Genomic DNA, 18,567 nt, shown 5'->3' on the forward strand with positions numbered 1-18,567 from the left:
CTACTTCCTGTTGGGGGATAGAGGTGTAGCAAATCAGAATTACCAAATAGGTCAAAGGGTGGAGAAGAAATGCAACATATGACAGTTCAGAGGAGGCAGGGAGCGTAATTAGTGGGGACCATTAGGGATAATTTTGAAGTATAGATGCTATATAAATTGAGCTTTAAAAGTGTTGGAGAAAGGACAGGCTGGAAGGAATAGAGTACAGTTAGAGATCAGTGATGAGGTGTGTGTTTAATTCATACTTTGTACTAGACAAAGGGCATATATGATGGAAGCCTTCTTGCAGTTCTCCAAATCCTAAATGCAATAAAAAGTTTGTACCATAATTGCTGAGGAATGACTACACAGGTTTTATATTTATTGTGATCATGGGAAAACAAAATATACAGAAATAACACATTATCTATAAAATAATTAATGCGTAGCATAAGGTCTACTGATTTGGACTTCGAATACATGGCTCCAAGTAACATCAGCAAGAAGGGTTGGGCTGTTTACCACAGTAGGAACAGACAGTACACGTTGTGCAACCAAAGGTTCTTGTAACACAGAAAAGCTTTCCACATGGTAGAACTCAATCTAGCACTTGGGACAATTATCTAAGTCATCTCATGTTATATAATTTATCAAGCAGGAATCCAGTATTGCTATTTGCATTCTAGCTTAATAGTCAATACATTTATTACTCCTAGCAAATGAGTTTTCTATTCATTCAAAGGATGATATTACCTTTCATTAAAGGTCAACTTGAACATATCTGCAAAGATATTCTCAATACCTAGTGATTGGCAGAAAATATGAATAGAGAGAAATAACTGACTTTGACAAAGAATGCAGGAACCACTGTTTCCCATGGAGTGGCATCAATCAGATTTCTGCTCCTTCCTCACTCTTTCTAGGTGAACTTAGATGCAGTGAGTCATGTACCCTCATAAGAAGCCCCATTTAGGATCTGGGCTCCAGGTACTGGGTTTTTGTCTTGACTGCCCTCAACACTGAATTCCACCTGCTACTCATTAGTTCCAACCGCTCTTTTTTGAACTTGTCTTGAAAAGAACAGTGGTTATCCTCATCTTCTGTCTCAGAGATGATCTCCATCTTCTGAATGATGAGTTTGATGAGCTCATGCTGCTTCTCCAAGAGAGAAGTGAGGTCCTTCAGCCTAAAAGAACACACGTTTTATGAGTTTATTGTCAGCTCTTCTTTGAGCCCTTCTGGGTATAGGAGGCATTGTAGAACATTCCAGCAATGTCCTAAATTCACTGGGTACAGATTATAGCTTTCTGATAGTCACAGCCCTCCCAAAGAATACATTGCATTGAAGTATAAGTGATTTTCCCAAAGTATAACACTAGTCCATGGGCTAGTTGTTGTTAGTGTTGTTCCTAGCTTAGAGACAAGCAACTAATTGCACAGAAAGGTTAAGCAATTTTTCCAGGATCACAGAGCTAGTAAATAGTTAATTAGAGGTTTAAAAAGGTAAACTAATGTTAAAGCCCTTGTGCTTAACTGCTGTCAACGACACAGCTACTCCACAGATCCTCAAAGGTTTCAGAGCTTTGCTTAATGTATTCAGACAGCTCATAACAAATGCAGTTTATAATATTGCCCCTGAGAATCAGGAAATCACCATTTTAACTTTTACTCACTTATCCTTAGATAATGGCAAACCAGAGATCAGCAGCCAAATGAGTTTTTGAGTCTTAAAAAAAAGTCTCATGATCCTCAATACCCTAGCTGTATCAGTCAAAAAAAAACATGGCTTCATATAGGAAATAAAGACCAATACACAATATAAATATATACTATATTATTTAAGAGTTTTACATTCTCAAATATAGATAGAAGGAAACAGATACATACCGGTATTTCTGTTTCAACATTTCTATTTCTAAACATGTATCAGTATTTGATATTTCTTGTCTTATTTCGTGGCTACCAAAAAGGTAATGAAATAAACGCTGTGGGATAAAATAAAATAGTTACGCAGGTTGAATTCACTTCAGGAACTATTTCCTGAGGATGTACCAATATTCAGCCACTGAGCCAGGTTCACTAAAGCACATCTGTTCATAAGCCACAGCTATGGCCCACAGAAAGCTCACAGTCTACTGTGAGAAACAGCCCTGTACAAAGTTATAAGATGAAGTCATATATAAAAGAAAAGTAAAAACTTGTACAAATAATACAGACAGCATAAAATGGGTGGGTAATTGTTTAGGAAAGAGCTAAACTGGATCATTCTATAAATTCTCATGAAAAATGCCCTTTATGGGTGCTGGTATTTCACACAAGATTCACTGATTCTTTAAAACTGCCCCACACCATTATCTGACATGATTGAACTAATGAACAAATTTCACATAGGAAAGTCTCCGAAACATGATTTTTCATGAATTTTGTTTTGATTTAGTGTTCTTTTTTTATTGGGGGTGGGGGATTAAACTCAGGCCTGGTGCAGCAGGCACGTGCCCTACCAATGAGTTGTACATGTCCATTAAACCATGGGTGGACTGGAGAAGGTCAAAGGCAGATGTAAAAGGCCAAGAACAAGATCATGTTAGGAGTCCAGGCAGGAGAACATGGCTACTTGCATAGGTCTCCCAGAAAATTAAATGTACCAAATGTAAGCGAGAGGGGGAAGGAGAGAAGATGTCAAGGATGACATCAGTAAATGAATAGTGTTGACATGAATTGCAATGAAGACCTTAGAGGAAGACAGAGCTTTCTCGCTATGTTTCTATAGGGGTATGTGAAGAGGGGGTGAGACATGGAAGAGTGAAGGTTGGTTTTGTAATGCCAAGTTTGAAGTAGCTTCAAGACAGGTAGTGGAAATGTCAAGTAGGCAGCTGGATATAGGGGTCTGGAGCTCAAAGGCAGCTCTCGGCTGGAGAAATGAAGATATTTAGTGTGCAGCTAGCAATTGCAATTCACTTGTGTGAAATAGGATGGGAGTTAGTGTGAAGTGAGAATAAAGCCTCAATAATTTGTAGATCAAACTTGACCATTTTAGGACTCCACAAGGAAAAAAGAACTGCAAAGAACTCGGGAAGAACAGTCAGAGAGATGGGAGAGCCCAGCATGGTCAGGATTAGCACCCAGAACATCTGGCTGTTGATATGTTCCCTTGTCCTTGAGAAGGCAATGGTCTTGCTTGGTCTTTGATCACTTTGTGTATTTTATACAGTGGACATTCTCAGTGTGTGTGTGTGTGTGTGTGTGTGTGTGTGTGTGTGTGTTTATGTGTGTTCTTTATTGTGTGCTCTATGTACAGACATATACACACACATATATATGCACATAATATACACAGAAATCTTCCAAGTGTCAAGTGACTAGGAAAAAGAAATAAGTTATACCTATAATATGAAAAATAAGATCCTAAAAGGCTATGACTGGTCTGTCACCTGTCTGTTCTCCCAGGACATGGGCATATTTAATTCTGATGCTGTGGATGAGCTACCTGGAAAAAAAACAAGTCTCCTTGCCCACTAACTGTCATTTTCACATTGTGTTAATCATATATTTTAATCATCATCATCATCATCATCATCATCATCATCATCCCTACAACTGCTTCTTTCCCACAAGCAGAGCAGAATCAGAGGCTATAACAAGGCACCAATGGATATCGCAAGGATGAAGCATCATGTTGCTTATGCTGCGATTGGTTCAGTGTACTTACCAATATCCTCCCACCTCTGGGCCTGTTGGGATACACGATGGTGGACTTCTGATCTACTTTGCGTAAGAACCAGAGTGGTAGCTTTTTCTCTAAGCTGGTGTGAAGTTCCACCTAAAGTGTATTTTGGATTTATTGATAGACTCATTAATTAATATCTGGAAATCTTATATTACATAGATGTAATTATGAGTACAGAAAAATAACGACCGATTCCTGTGTCCTAATGTATGCACAGGAGCTGGGCTGGCTAGGATTCCTCAGCCCTTACTCAGTCACCTTCCTCCACCTCTTCCCCTCCCTCATCCACCCACAGGACAAGGGAAACAATGTTTTGGGGTGGGGATAAGCTGTTAAGGGAATAATCCACTTTAGGTCAGCAGGTGTTTAGTTTTCAGGGACTGTGATTAGCACTGGAGGTATAAAGAAGAAACAGACAGTCTGTGCTCTTGGAGCATTACAATACCACCAAATGTCACATCTGGGGAGAGGATGGTATGAATGTAGAAGGGAGAGTACAAGGTGCTTAACCAGGGGAACATAACATAAAAGAGTAAAAAAAAAATAGAACCAGTATGTCTAAGAGTATTCAGTGAATTTTTATGCTATGCTCTCAGGTGCTAAATGGTGTACTGAAGAAATTTCTATTTGGTATAGAAATGGAAGGTATGATATTTTATCTCACTCAATGCTTCTGTTTTAAGCTTCATTTAGAATTTAATTTTTTTTTATTTTAAATTTTCCTTTTGTGTTGGCCAAATTCATCTTTCACACTTTTTGTGTCAGTTGCTTAAAAATGTTTATCATAACTTCCACATAGTGAAATTTGCTTTCTCATCTATGACCATATGTTTTTCAATACCTGGATGTTTAGGTGATTGATAGTCATAAATGGTGAGATGGTAGGAACTTCCCTGATCGTACTGCTTAGAACTGCAGTCTCCACTGACCCCTATAAGACTCTGTCTGACTTCCCTGCTATTTTTATGGTGCTTACACCCCTCCTCCAACTTCCTACATGTTAACTTCAGCTTCAAGAAAAATTATGTTTTCTTGTACTGTGCTAACAATACCAGTTAGATATTTTCTTTGATTTTTCTATAATACTTTTTCTGAGTTCCTATTGTCCCCTTGGGTCTTTAGGGTAATATTCCTTTCCCCTTGCCATATTCATTTTTTAGAGGTTACATGTTATTATTTATTTACTCAAAGTCAATTTATTCAAGTTTTGAGTTTGCCAACAGAGAGGATATGGTGTGCAAAACCCCTGTTTATTAACTTTATAGGAATTACCAAACTGGCTCTCTCAAGTATGGTCCTGAAGGGGTTGCAAGCAGAGGTTTCACAATGGCTGTAAAGAACTGCTTTAAAATAACTTCAGGGAAAGAAGAGAAGGGCCATCCTAGCTTTCTAGTCAATGCTGTTGTTGATCCAAAACAAGGACCAAAAAAGGTCCTAAGCTTTGTGCTGTTTGCCTTCAGGGACCAGAATAAACACAATGTCGGATCACACTTTTCGGCTCAGCCCTCCTGACCCTGTACTTTAGTGGGCTTTCCTAGAACATTTTATCTAGCGCTGTTGTCTATATTATTTTTTAAAATTTATTTCCACTGGTGTTTTAAAGCACTATTAGGGCAGTTAAGAGCCATTCTGGGGTTTATCTATCCCCTCTCCTATCCACCTACCTGGAGCCCTACACCCCATCTTTCTTCGATTCCTAACACACCATTAGCTCTTCCTTTTTTTCAGTCTTTCCCCAGTAAGCCTAGATAACAGCAGATCATCTCAAATACCATTTTTATTTTGTGAAGACTGATAATAACTCTACTCATTAACAAGATAACTCAAAGTACTTTGTCATTTTCTGCCTTTTATTTCAAAGTGAAGGTTTTTCTTTGTTGTTTGTGAACAAAGCCCTTTTCAGCTGCAATAAGCTCATGACCTTTCACATGAACCATACTTCAGGCAAGAAGCCCTCGTGTAACAGTACCTCACCCACTTCCCCTAGTTATGCCTTGGGTCTTTGTTCTGACTTCCTCCCTCCTTTCTGGAACAGTCTCACTGCCTTTTTTGGGGGGGTGGGGAGTACTGAAGAATGAACTCAGAGGCACTCGACCACAGAGCCACATCCCCAGCCCTATTTTGTACTTTATTTAAACACAGGGTCTGAGTTGCTTAACAGCCTCACTTTTGCTGAGGCTAGCTTTGAACTTGCAATCCTCCTGCCTCAGCCTCCTGAGCTGCTGGGATTACTGGGCCCAGCACTCACTGCCTTTTTAAAGCTCACCATCTTTCAATGCTCACTCATCCCATCTTCTCTATGCAGTTTCCCTTAATTGTTTTTGCATTTATTTTCTATAATGATTCCATGCCAAAATATCAGGAGCTCTTTTGAACAGTTGGGCTGTGACAATACACATCACCACAGACAGTGATGTTCTTGGTCTAGCTACTATCTATCTGTATGGCCACATGTTGTCATAAAGAGGCTCAGGTCATGTCTCCACTTCTCTGCTGAGATTGTTCTGAAACATTTTTCATCATTCTCAATAGCTCTGACTACAGCAGGTATGCCAGGGAGCACGCAAGCAGACACAGGAGATAACTCCTCAGTATTAAGAAAATATTCATAATAAATAGGGATATAAATACGTGTTCTCAGAAAATCTGTTATTCTTATATGCAAATAATCATGACACTGTTCATTTCAGTAAGCTTTAAATATAATACTTACCTGCATAGCGATCCTCTTCAACGATGCATGTTTCTGTACCTCAGCAATGTCCCCCACTGCCAAACCGATCTGAAGAAGAGCATAAAATTTAATCATGACCCATTCAAAAATGCACTGTTTTAGTCCATTCAGGCTTCTACAGCCAAATACCTCTGACTGAGTACATTAGAAATAACATAAATGTACTGTTAACAGTTCTGGGGGCTGAAAAGTCTCCTGAATGAAGGCACTAGCTGATTCAGTGATCCCTCCTAGAATGGCTTCTATGTGTTCTCAGGTAGTAGAGGACATAAGAGTCCAACAAGCTTCTCACATCCTATTTAAACAGGCACAAATCCTATTCATAAGACTGCCATTATGCACTAATCACCTTCCAAAGGCCCCTTCTAGGACTATCACCTTGTTGATGAGGCATCAACATGTAACTTTTGCAGGGGGTGTAACCATTCAGACTTCAGCAAGGTCTCTCTGGCCAAAGTGGAGGACTGGGCATGTGATCTACTAGCAATGGCTGTGTAATGCTTGGCTGTATATATACCTTACACAAAACTGCAAACCCCATATACCTTTGCAAGAGTATTCAGTATTCATTGAATGTTTATCATGTGCCAGTACTGTCTTCAGTACAATGATCTTAACTGTTATCATAAAAGCTTAAGACATTACAGATTAATCTGCAATCCATTTTAAGATAAAAATATGTTCTTTTTGGAGAGAACAGGGATGATATGATATCAAATGCAACTGGGGGTAGCCATGCAACATGGTTGGCAACTCCAGGTATTTAGTTTAACTAAGGCATATAAAAATGACTTGCCAACATGGGAAAGTTAAAACATTAATCTTAGGGAATAAGGATTTATATCTCACACATGTTTGGCAGAAGAAGGTACACTTCAGTGGTAAGTGAAACTCTGGTGAGAAATCCCTCTAGAAATCCATGATTAGATAGAATCAGATGAGGGGAAGCTGTTGATTTAGATCTACTCAATCTAATTAAATTGACTCATTCTTTTATTTGTTTTTTAGGTGCTTAGTCCCTGTCTATATTGAGCTGGCATCCTGGATGCTGCATCAGAGAGGAAAAGCCAGTTGATTGCTCTCAGAGAGTTCAAAGCCCAAGATCTCCTTAAGAGAAGAGCTCTGTCTGTCTGGTCATTGCTATATGCCCAGTGTTTTGTAAACTATACATATAGTATACAAAATATTTGCTGAACGAATGAACAGTGTGAGAGTATATTCTAGAAATTGCAAACTGGCATTGAGAGCAATACATGCTCAGCAAATAGGTTTTATTTGTCAGGATTTTTGTTTTAAATGAGCAAGTTTTTAGATGGGGCTTCTGTTCAAGTTATAGCAGCCTAGATCAAAACTGATCATCTCATATTTTCTTCTTCACAAATTTTAGATGCTTGCCTGGGCTCTGAAAACATCTCAGCTTAGGAGACACAAAACAGATCAATTATTAACTATTAATAGTTATTTTTTGTTGGATGCTTATCATGTGCCAAGCACCATTCTAAGTGTTTTGTGTTAGCTAATGTAATCTTCACAAACCCCAAGAAAGAAGATTTTATTATCTCTAATTTGTGTCCTCAGAACCATGATAACTTAAAGAGGCAGTGCCCAATTCAGATTAAAGTAATGAGGGGAGGGAGTGAGAGCATTGGTAAGGGAATTCTGCCCAGAAGAGATGACAGTTAAGCTGAGTTTTGAAAGCTTAGAGTTAACTCATGGTGGGACAGTTTTCCAGGCAAAAGGAAGAGCTTATGAGAGTCCAGGAGGCAGGAAGGAAGCTGGCACACTCCTAGCAAGGGTAGACTTTGGGTAAAATCAGATCAAGATCACAGGGGTGCTTGCGAGCATGCTATATTGAAACTTTTAAAGAGTCATAGAAAAAAAATAAGAGAGACATAGGCAGGTCCAGATTTTCATTAGCCATCTCTATAGTGAAAGTGTGTAGGAAGGGTTAGACAGATGAGCGGTAGTAGGCAGCAACTTAGAGAATGTCGAGGGTGAAAGCCAAGCAGAGTAGACATAGAAGGCAAATAATTATGGAAAGGAATGAGGGAAAGCTGTGGGGTTGGTCAAGAAAATTTTCCCATGTTCTAAGTCCATTAGGAGATGTTACTGCAAGGTAGTCACAAATTTGGAAGGAAAGATGGTTTTAGTCTTGACTCTGTAGGGTTTGATTTTCCCTTGGGACATGCAGGTAGATATGCTCAGTGGGAGCTGGATGCATGCATCTTCATGATGGTGAGAAGTTGTAGTACTGGTAACCCAAATTATCTTGTAAATAGTCATCTTCCCCAAAAAAGCCATTATAAGAGAAGAATATGGGCTTATATCATCCTCTATGATTCCAAGCACTATACTTTATTCTTCAAGGATAAAAAAAGATAAGTTTTGTATCAGATAAGTGAATCAAAACACTAAGGAGTCTGCATTATATCTTTCCTTCCAGAATCAATGCCTAACACAGTTTGTGTTACCAAGTCAGATGCAGAAGAATCAAGTAGAATGCATACATATATGTTATGGTTTAAATGTGAGGAGTCCCCCCAAAACTCATGTGTGAGGCAATGCAAGATAATTCAGAGGGAAATGATTGGGTTGCAAGAGTCTTAACCTAATCAGTGAATAAATACCTTGATAGGGATTAATTGAGCCATAACTAAAGTGGTAGGGTGTGGCTGGAGGAAGTGGAAATTAGGGTGTAGCTTTGGTGTATATATTTATATCTGGAGAATGGAGTCTCTTTCTCTGTTTCCTTATCACTGTGATGTGAGCCGCTTCTCTTCACCACCCTGACCCACCTTGATGTTAAACCTCACCTCAAGCCCTGAGGAATGGAACTAGCCTTCTATGGAGTAAGACCTCTGAAACCATGAACCCTCAAATAAACTTTTCCTCCTCTAAAATTGTTCTGGTCAGATCCTTTAGTCACAGCAACAACCAAAAAAAAAAAAAAAAAAAAAAACTGACTGAAACAATATATGTACAAATTGATAAGGGTTAAACAATTCCCATCATGCCAATTAGAATTTTCATAAGACTAAAATCCATCAGTCAAGATGCTCATGATTTGAGAAAATTCTCTAGAAAATTCCATGTGAAGAGCACTCCCCTGTCTGCTGAAGGTATCTAGACTTTGACTTGGTTAAGGGGGCGTGTGAATGCAGCTAACAGCCTCTGCAGGAGAACCTCTTCCCCACTTGAATCTCTGGTCTGAGAAATTCAAGGGTAAAGACAATACACTCTACAAAGGTCTTTGCCTATTCTCTGAGACCCTCTCCAAATCCAAGAAACCCACACCATCATATTTATTATCTTACTCAACTTTCTACTTCTTTACCTTTATTTATTACCTCCATTACATTATCCTACATATTTATTCATTATTACCTACTTTATGACTGATTTCTAATCATATAAGGACCAGGTATTGATGTGTTTTATTCACTACTTTTTCCAAGAAACAGCAACAGTATTGGGCATATAGTAGATTCTTGGCAATTATTTGTCAAATGAATGCATGCACTCCCTGAGGCTCCTGATGTCCTTGGTATACCCCAGGCACCATGTAAGCACTGAATGAATAGATTTTGTAGTATCCTTCTTTTTTTTTTTTTTTTTGCTTTGGTATGGACCCCTAGATGTTCATATGTAAAGGCCTGGTTCCCAGGGTGATGGTATTCAGAGATGCTGTGAACTTTTAAGAGGTGGGGCCTTGTGTGGAGGTCCTTAAGTCATTGAGGTCATGCCCTTGAAAGGACTGTGAGACACCCTCCCACCCATACTCTTTCTCTCTCTCTGCTCTAGTTTGAGATGTTATTGTTTTGTTCCTATGTGTGTTCCCACCATTATGTGCCACCAACTGCTGCCCACACCAGAACTGGGCCAGTACCAACATTGTGCCTTTGAACTTCCAGAACTGTGAGCTAAACAAAGCTATTCTCTTTGTGAATTAGTCGCCTCAGACATTTGTTATAGCAACATGAAATTAATACATCTATCTCCCTCCAGCAGAGGGACTTCCAAGAAGCCAAGAATAATTATTTTGGTCAACAGAGAGAAAATACAAAGATAAGCTACTTACAAGTAAATTCATGAGGACAATTGGGACGAACATTGTGAAGACAATAAGTTGGGCAAAGGACAGAAATGGATATGCCAATTCATTCCTCAAAAATGGTTCTAGGAAGGCATCGCGGTAATTAATATCTCCTAGCATCATGCTGAAGGTCTGGATTATGGAAAGTAATGGAGAGCTGAAGGCATCCTGAGAGAAGATAGAAAGGTCAAAATGAAATGCAAAATGTGTATAATGTACATGTATTTCCTGGAGAGTAAAATGACAGAAAATATAATCAGAATACTTTTTAAAAAGTCATAGGCAAGGAACATCTATGAAGACATGAATGGTGTGACTCTACATTGGGTACAACCAGAGATATGAAAAATTGTGCTCTGTGTGTGTAATATGAATCGAAATGCATTCTGCTGTCATATATAACAAATTAGAATGAATTAAAAAAATAAAAGCCACAGGCAAGTAGCTACTAAAATGTTTTCATAAGAAATATTAATAAACTATAGCAAAATTATCAAAAAGATCTTTTGCACACATATGGTAAATCAATGTACATTTTAAGCAAAATTTTTGATAATAGAAAACATCTCCTTTTCCACTTTTTTCGGCAGTAAATATCATTAAAAAGATATATCAAGATGAACAAGGTAAATATTGTTTATTTTCTAGGCATTTGAGGTTTAAGTATAATTCTATTTTTAATATTCACAGTGATGAAGTCAATTACTGATACAACTGTCTCACCTGTATATTCAGAAGGACATAAAAGCTGAGTCCAAATGCCAAAAGCAAGAAGACAAATACGACTGTAGACCTCAGCAAAGTTTTCAAAATTACTTCCAACATAACAATGAAAATTCCACAATTTTCAAATCTAGAAAAATGAAAAATTTATATTTTCTCACTTTTGTGGTCAGAGTGTATTTCACTGAGTGACAATATTTATCATGTATTAAATTAGGTATAAGTTTCATAGATGAGACCATTGAGTCCATTTTGAAAAAAAAAGACATAAAAATTTAAGAATAATAAGTCTAACCTTCAGGCTGTTCATCAAATGTCTCTCCTCCCACCTTTTGTTAATGTTTACCTTCTATCAGTTTTCCACTTGAGCACTAGATGTTACTTCAACCAAAGTTGGAGAGAAAACCCCATAGCTCCCCAATATCAAAGAGAATCATGGTAAATGCCTGCTAAAGGAACTGTAGAGACAAATCATGTGACGCACCAAGCAGAGACTGATTAAATGAGCCTGTGTTCTTGAAGGCTCCTGTTACAGGGCACAACACACATGATTTGCATTCAAATCCAAAAAAAGTAATTCCTTATCTGGGATTGACCCCTTTTTATTTCCCATCCCAGCACCCTGCATGGTAGAATATTTGAACAGATAATGGGTGTCATCTGGTTACTGGCTTGTTCTCTCCTTTGCCAAAAATTACTTACCAAAAGTGAGACTCACAGGATGTCAAAACTGTCACTACCCAATGCATACAAAAATCAAAACATCACAAATATACTTGCGTATTATGCATAACTCAACAAATAAGACAGATTTTTAAAAATTTGAAAAGGACTTCAGTTAAGTTCCCAGAGATGTTGAAAAACTTGCTAAGGTCACTGAACATGACAGAACAAAAGGAATGACAGTTGTGCAGCCTGACTTGAACCCTTCCGACTCCTGGGCCACTGGGTCTCACCAAGGTGCAAGATCATTGTGCTCCTGACAGTAATGCGGATGGGACAGTGGACAATGCATGAACCCTGGAGTCAGAAGACTGGTTAAATACTCATGTCTTGACATCTTCAGCAAGTTGCTCACTAAAATGCTTAAACTTCTTTTATATAGAAAATTAATGACATAACATTTATTCATTGTAAAAGCAATGTGGAATAACATTGAATTGAACAACAATAAGTGTGAGAAGTTGGATTTATTTTTTCTTTTATTTTTAATACCACATTTGTTTCCCATACTGCTTATCATTTCATTTTGAACATTTTACCCCAAAGTAAATGCTTGTCAAATAATATCAAGTAAAGAAAGAAATGCCAGAACTTGTATGCTCATTTACTCCCTATATTTAATCTAGATTTCTCTAGCTCAGTGGTTCTTGACCAGAAAGATTTGACACTAAGCGGGCATTTGGTAATGTATGGATAGATTTGGGCTGTCACAATAGAGATGGGGGTAGGCACTATCAGTACCTAGTGGATAGAATCTAGAAATGTTACCAAACATTTTACAATACACAAGACAAGTCCCTAAACACATACACACTGAAAAAGAATTAACTGAGCCAAAAGTTCAATAGCGCTGAGGTTGAAAGACCCTCGTCTACACTCTGAATTCCACAATCCCCTGTATATATATATATATATATATATATATATAAAGATATATATCTTCATATTTTAAAACAAATGGAAAAAAGAAATAAGTCCATTATAAATTCATGTCATTTAAAATAGTTTTGCATTAGATATTAAAAATGTTTAAAGGATATAGAAATAATTCAAACTGGCTTTACCTTTGAAGATACAATAAGAAGTTCATCCAATAGAAGTATATTGCAATCGCTCCACATTGCCACTGCACATTCGCCGGCACATTAACAAATAAGGGCAGCACAAAAATGATGCTTGTTGTGTAGATAAGCCATTCCAAGGCATTGTTATAATCCAAAAAGTAATTCCTTTTCTGGGATTGACAATAATGCACAATTATCACATATAGAGACCCGGTATCTATGGATATATATATACACATTACACATACATATGTCTACATATGACCAAGGAGTCACCTTCTGCCATCTGGGTTGCTTCAGAGTCCCTGGGCCCCTGAGATATGTATGCAAAAATGCTGGAGATGGCCCAGAGTCATCAATTGACCTGGTGCTATGAGAGTCTGATGCCTAAGAAAATCTTACAAGTTTGCGGGCTTACCCTGCAGAGCCCATTCCATCATAAGGTAACCTCTAGGGGACAAGTTGGTTTAGTAATTTCTGAGATATTTGTATTCATATAGGAACACATGGCCCTCTCTGGACACATATAAACTGTCTGCCTCTAAACATATTTGAGACCTTCAGAGATTTCACCAGGAAATGAGAACAAATCATAATGGTATTGTTAAAATATCTCAAAATTTCATGTAGGATAGACCATTTTAATATCAGTAAGAAAATGTGGAGACCAAATCTGTCAGAATATATAACTTAATAGTTCAATTTAAACTATAATCTGCAATTCTCATTTTAAGAAAATGAAAAAAAATGACGAGAGATTAAGTTATATACTTTAAATCACTTAAGGTAAAGTAGAACAAGATAGTCTCTCAAAATTTTGTTAATTTACTTAAAATATATAAATGAAAGTCTTTGTAATATATAACAGTAAATAAATGCAAAGCATCATTATTATGAGCACTCTTTAATGCAAACATCTGTGCATGCAAGGACAGAATTCAAAAAAGAAAATTTTCACAGAAACAGAGGTGCTGTATCAGATCTATATGAATTAGAAAATAATATTCACAAAATGACCCACAAAAAAGACAAATAATAAAAGATTACACCTCTACACAGAAATAAAGGATCCAAGACATTTATCAAAGCAAGGACCTGCAGACCATTTGCATGATACTTGGGTCTGATCTGAACTTGGTTACCATTTGAAAATATAAAGTACAAAGTAAAATAATATGTTATAAAAATGTTCCAAATTTTATTATAACTTGAAATTTTATCCAATAAAGAAAAGAATCTCTATTAGGAAAAGAATTCAAACAGAGAACCATTTGAGCCTTCAGCCAGACAAATTCTTTGTAAAAATTATATTTAAAATGATCAAATTCAAACCTAACTATTATTTTAACAAAACATTAAAAATGATATAAGAGAAAACATATGAAAGTTATTCATAATGGTCATTTGTAGCCAGTCAGATTCATCTAGATCAGTAAAAATGTAATATCTCTTTCTCAAATACATTAAAACTATATTGACCTTACCTGAAATCATGTACTTCTGAAAAGTTTATGCTTATTTTAAAGGTCTACACTAGCCAAGCTATGTGATTTTATTATGACATTAAACTAGTTCAAATAATTGTTTATCAAGTAGTTTATTTATATTAAAAAATTTTGCAACGTTAGAGATATGAAACATGTTAATTTACCTGTTGGAAAATCTGAACCACTTCTTTGCAATATCCAAATATACTTGATAAAAAAACTAAAATCATACAAACTTGTATAGCATATGAGTTCTGGAATGAAAAATATATAAGACGAGTAGTTATAAAGGATACAAAATAAAACAACATGTTAGTGGCTTCATAATGTCCTACTACTAAGTATTTAGTTTGTTTTACTTTTATTTCATTTATAGGTACTACCCACATTTGAATTAAACAGAAAACCACTGTGATACAAATACTCATCTCATTTAGCTAAGATGATACATACTCATTTCATATTGTTCTTACTAAGAGATGTTCAAAAATTGCCAAATGAATTCTAAAGAATACAAATCTGGAGACCTCTACATTTTGTAAATTGTGGTAAAATGCACATAACATAAATTTGCTAATTTAAAAGCCTTACGTTTGATATATACATTTAGATTTTAAAATGTACAATTTGGTGGCATGAAGCAAACTCATAATCTTATATCACCATCACCACTATTAGTTCTATACTTTTTCAGTCCCAAATGGAAATCTTATGCCCATTAAGCATCTCTGCCCAATTCCTTCTCTCTGTAGTCCCTGGCAACCACAAATCTGCTATTATATAGACATATGTTAAAGTATTATATTTTGGTATTCAAGATAGATCATACATCTCAATTCTTTTTAAATTAGCTATGAATTCATTTACTGACCTATCATATTCCTTCTAACTCCACAAAGGATTTTTGAAGAAATTTGTACCATATGCAAAGTCTATAGATTATTTACCATATCAAAATCCTGATATTTCAGATTTATTATGGGGGTGGTATCACTAAGGAAAAATACATTTTTACCCTTTATTTGAAAGAGTTGAAGTTAGAAAATACCGTAGAGTCTAATATTTCCAAATGGTCACTAGTTTCATTGATGATTCCAGTTGAGTTGAAAGCCATTCCTGGCTTTACATTTACAACAAGAAAGGTCATAGGTATGAGTCCAAGACAGTAAGATCCGAGGTTCATCATATGGGCTCTAAATCCATAGGCACACCTATAAATAAATAAGCAAAAATAATTGAGTCATTTTAAACAAAGATATTTACTGTAGGAAAAGTATTTATAATATCTCTCAGAAATATATTTGGTAAATTCATTGAATTTTAAAACCAAAAACATCTTCTAATTTACTTTATCAATCAAAAAAGGAATATCAACTTCTGAGCAAATTGTGATTCACTTAAAGTTTCTCCAATTAATGGAAGAGCGGAGACTTCAGCTCATATGATGTGACTGGCAGTTGAATGCTTTCTTCTAGAACACACCTCCCACTTCATTGTCAACTAACTGCAGGATCCAGCACACTTCTTCAAGTCTTAGGCAAAATTTCTCTCTCACCCCTCAAATATTTATTTAGTGTCAAAGATGTAAAATGCCAGCATTTTAATGCTAACATTTGCCATTGATAATAATTTCTTTTCCAAATTATAAAATATTAAAATATCATTTAAAATAATTGCTTAGAGCTTTTAATAGATTTTAATAGGTACCTCATTTTAAAAAGAAATACTACCCAATACCTACCATTTCATGAGTAAATATTCTTTACACACAGGATGATTGAGAAGCTCTATGCGGTTATGTTGTACCATGACCTAAGAAATAAGGAAGCAGCGTAAAAATACAATCATATTAAACAACTAAACATAAGCTTGAGATTTTTTCTAGTTTTATAACTTTATTTTAATATTATAAAATTAACATTTGCTTATACTAGAAAATTTGAAAAGTCAAAAAATAAGTAAAAAATGTTTAAATACAAGTGAGAAAGAATTATTTATACAGGTATAATTATTTGATTAAATTTGTCTCTTTTGATTTCTGACTGAGATTCCATGAGCTTTATAATCTTATACAGGGTAACAAAAAGAATGGACTTTAAGGATAAATTAGCAAGTGATACGATACACCTTCGTTCTATCCTTAAAGAAATTTAGCCCTTTATTCAGAAGGATTATAGATAGTAGAATACACATAAATAGTAGTTAAAAATAATCTGTAAATCGTAAGCTTTCATAAGCATCATTAGAAAATATGACTATGTTTTTAAAAATTATTTTTTTCATTATTCAAGAAATACACAGACAAACTGGTGTCATCAAGAAGGCAGAATAGGAAGACTCAAACCATCCTTCCTCCATGGAGACACTGACTTAACAATTCATGGACCACTGCCTTAGAGAATCCAGAACCCAGTTAAGGGTTCCTGTACTTCAGATGGGCATTAAACCAAGAAGAACCACATCAATGATAGGAGGAGAATTGGTGGCATTTGCTTGCTATAGTCCCTTCTTCTGGCATAGTGCAGTGCCAGGTGGAGTAAAGTTTCAACTGCTGGCTTCTCCCCAGGGAGAGAGAAAGGAGGTGAAATGTACATCCAATATTCTGGTTTTGGGGGGCTTCCCCAGGTAATGATTTTTACTTAGTCTGAATCTAAGCATCAACAGGAATAGGCAGCAGGAGGGGGACCTGACCGCAAAGCAGATCACTGGGGCTTGGACTAGCACCAAAGAACCTGCAGTATCAAAAATAAACACTAGGCAGTGCTTTGACATCATGGCTTGCTGCAGCAACAGAGAGGCTGCAGTAAGACACATATCAGGGGAAGTCTTTAGTAGAAACAAGCAAACCTCATCACAGAAGATTACATATTCAAGACTAGATAAAATGAATTCCTAGAAAAGGCTCATGAGGTCTTCAGAATCTCTAGTTGGGTTGACCTTATGCAAAGTCAGACAGTAAAGAATGAGTGAGGTGACTATATATACACATTTTTCCAAGTTAAAATGAAAACATGAAAAAAATACTTGTAAGAGTAGTTTGCCTAGTTAAACTATTCCTAATATTTAAAAATACTATATATTTTTTAATATTATAAAGTTGTATACATAGTGTTTTTAAATATTAAAAACATTATATTTGTTTTCTATGTGTTTTAGTTACAACAATCTTATTAAAAAATGCTTCCTGAGTGTTGAAAATGTTTTAAATCAATGACAAATGGGATAAATATACCACTGTAAGCAAATAAGCACATTGTAGGCTTAAATATCACCCAAATTAAATATAAATAAGACTTGAAATATCAACATATTTATAGCTATGATAATGGAGTGTTTTAAGGGGTCCCACTCTGCATGTACCATTAATGAAACAGCCTCCCACCAGCTCATCTGCCTTAATCTCAGTACCCAATTTTATGTGCCTCCCAATTACTACATCTAGACTTTCAGTGTTCTGAGCACAATAATTTCCCATACCAGACTGGCTGCTCCTCTTGAAGAACCCCCATCAGCTCACTTATAACTATAGTTATAAGGCACTACAATCATGTGGTGATGAGACATTCAATGAGTAGGGAGTATATTTATTCAAATGAGTCTATTTCATAAAAATTATACTATGCCCATTATTAAATAGAGTATATTTCTTTTTAGATCCTATATAGATTTTACTTTTCCCATCTCATTCTGGTGCAGGAGACAATGAAGATTTTTTTTTCTCATAGAAGAATAGCAGAAATATTCACAAAACGTTTTCTAAGTATCACAATGGTGGAGTACTACTGAATTACTTGGTTATTGATTCTGATCAATAATATCAACTTCAAAACATAAAATACCCTAGCAGAGCTGAAATCCCTTTGCTATCAGCAGCATTGAGGGCATAGAGTGCATTACATAAAGTTCCCATTCATGTGCAGCTTTCACATTCCAAATGCTTAGTGATTTTTCTAGATTTCATATTATGATCTATACCAAAGGGTTTCATGTAGGACAATGAATTTATTTAAAGTGAATGAAAATTATTCATTGATTCA

The 18,567-nt window shown here is 36.1% G+C and overlaps 1 protein-coding gene across 1 annotated transcript in view; it reads right to left on the bottom strand.

The window, feature by feature from the left end:
- Positions 1 to 948: 948 nt before the first annotated feature.
- The window catches only part of Trpa1 (transient receptor potential cation channel subfamily A member 1), a 49,360-nt gene continuing 31,741 nt past the window's right edge, over positions 949 to 18,567 (bottom strand). The window contains exons 18-27 of the mRNA XM_076835767.1: positions 16,272 to 16,342; positions 15,579 to 15,741; positions 14,695 to 14,784; positions 13,044 to 13,213; positions 11,257 to 11,386; positions 10,519 to 10,701; positions 6,420 to 6,488; positions 3,689 to 3,799; positions 1,867 to 1,964; positions 949 to 1,165 (exon numbers count right to left, since the gene is read on the bottom strand). Coding sequence (XP_076691882.1) covers positions 949 to 1,165; positions 1,867 to 1,964; positions 3,689 to 3,799; positions 6,420 to 6,488; positions 10,519 to 10,701; positions 11,257 to 11,386; positions 13,044 to 13,213; positions 14,695 to 14,784; positions 15,579 to 15,741; positions 16,272 to 16,342 — 1,302 coding nt within the window. The remainder of the gene's footprint in view (positions 1,166 to 1,866; positions 1,965 to 3,688; positions 3,800 to 6,419; positions 6,489 to 10,518; positions 10,702 to 11,256; positions 11,387 to 13,043; positions 13,214 to 14,694; positions 14,785 to 15,578; positions 15,742 to 16,271; positions 16,343 to 18,567) is intronic.

This window comes from Callospermophilus lateralis, chromosome 16, assembly GCF_048772815.1.
Source record: "Callospermophilus lateralis isolate mCalLat2 chromosome 16, mCalLat2.hap1, whole genome shotgun sequence".
NCBI lineage: Eukaryota > Metazoa > Chordata > Mammalia > Rodentia > Sciuridae > Callospermophilus > Callospermophilus lateralis.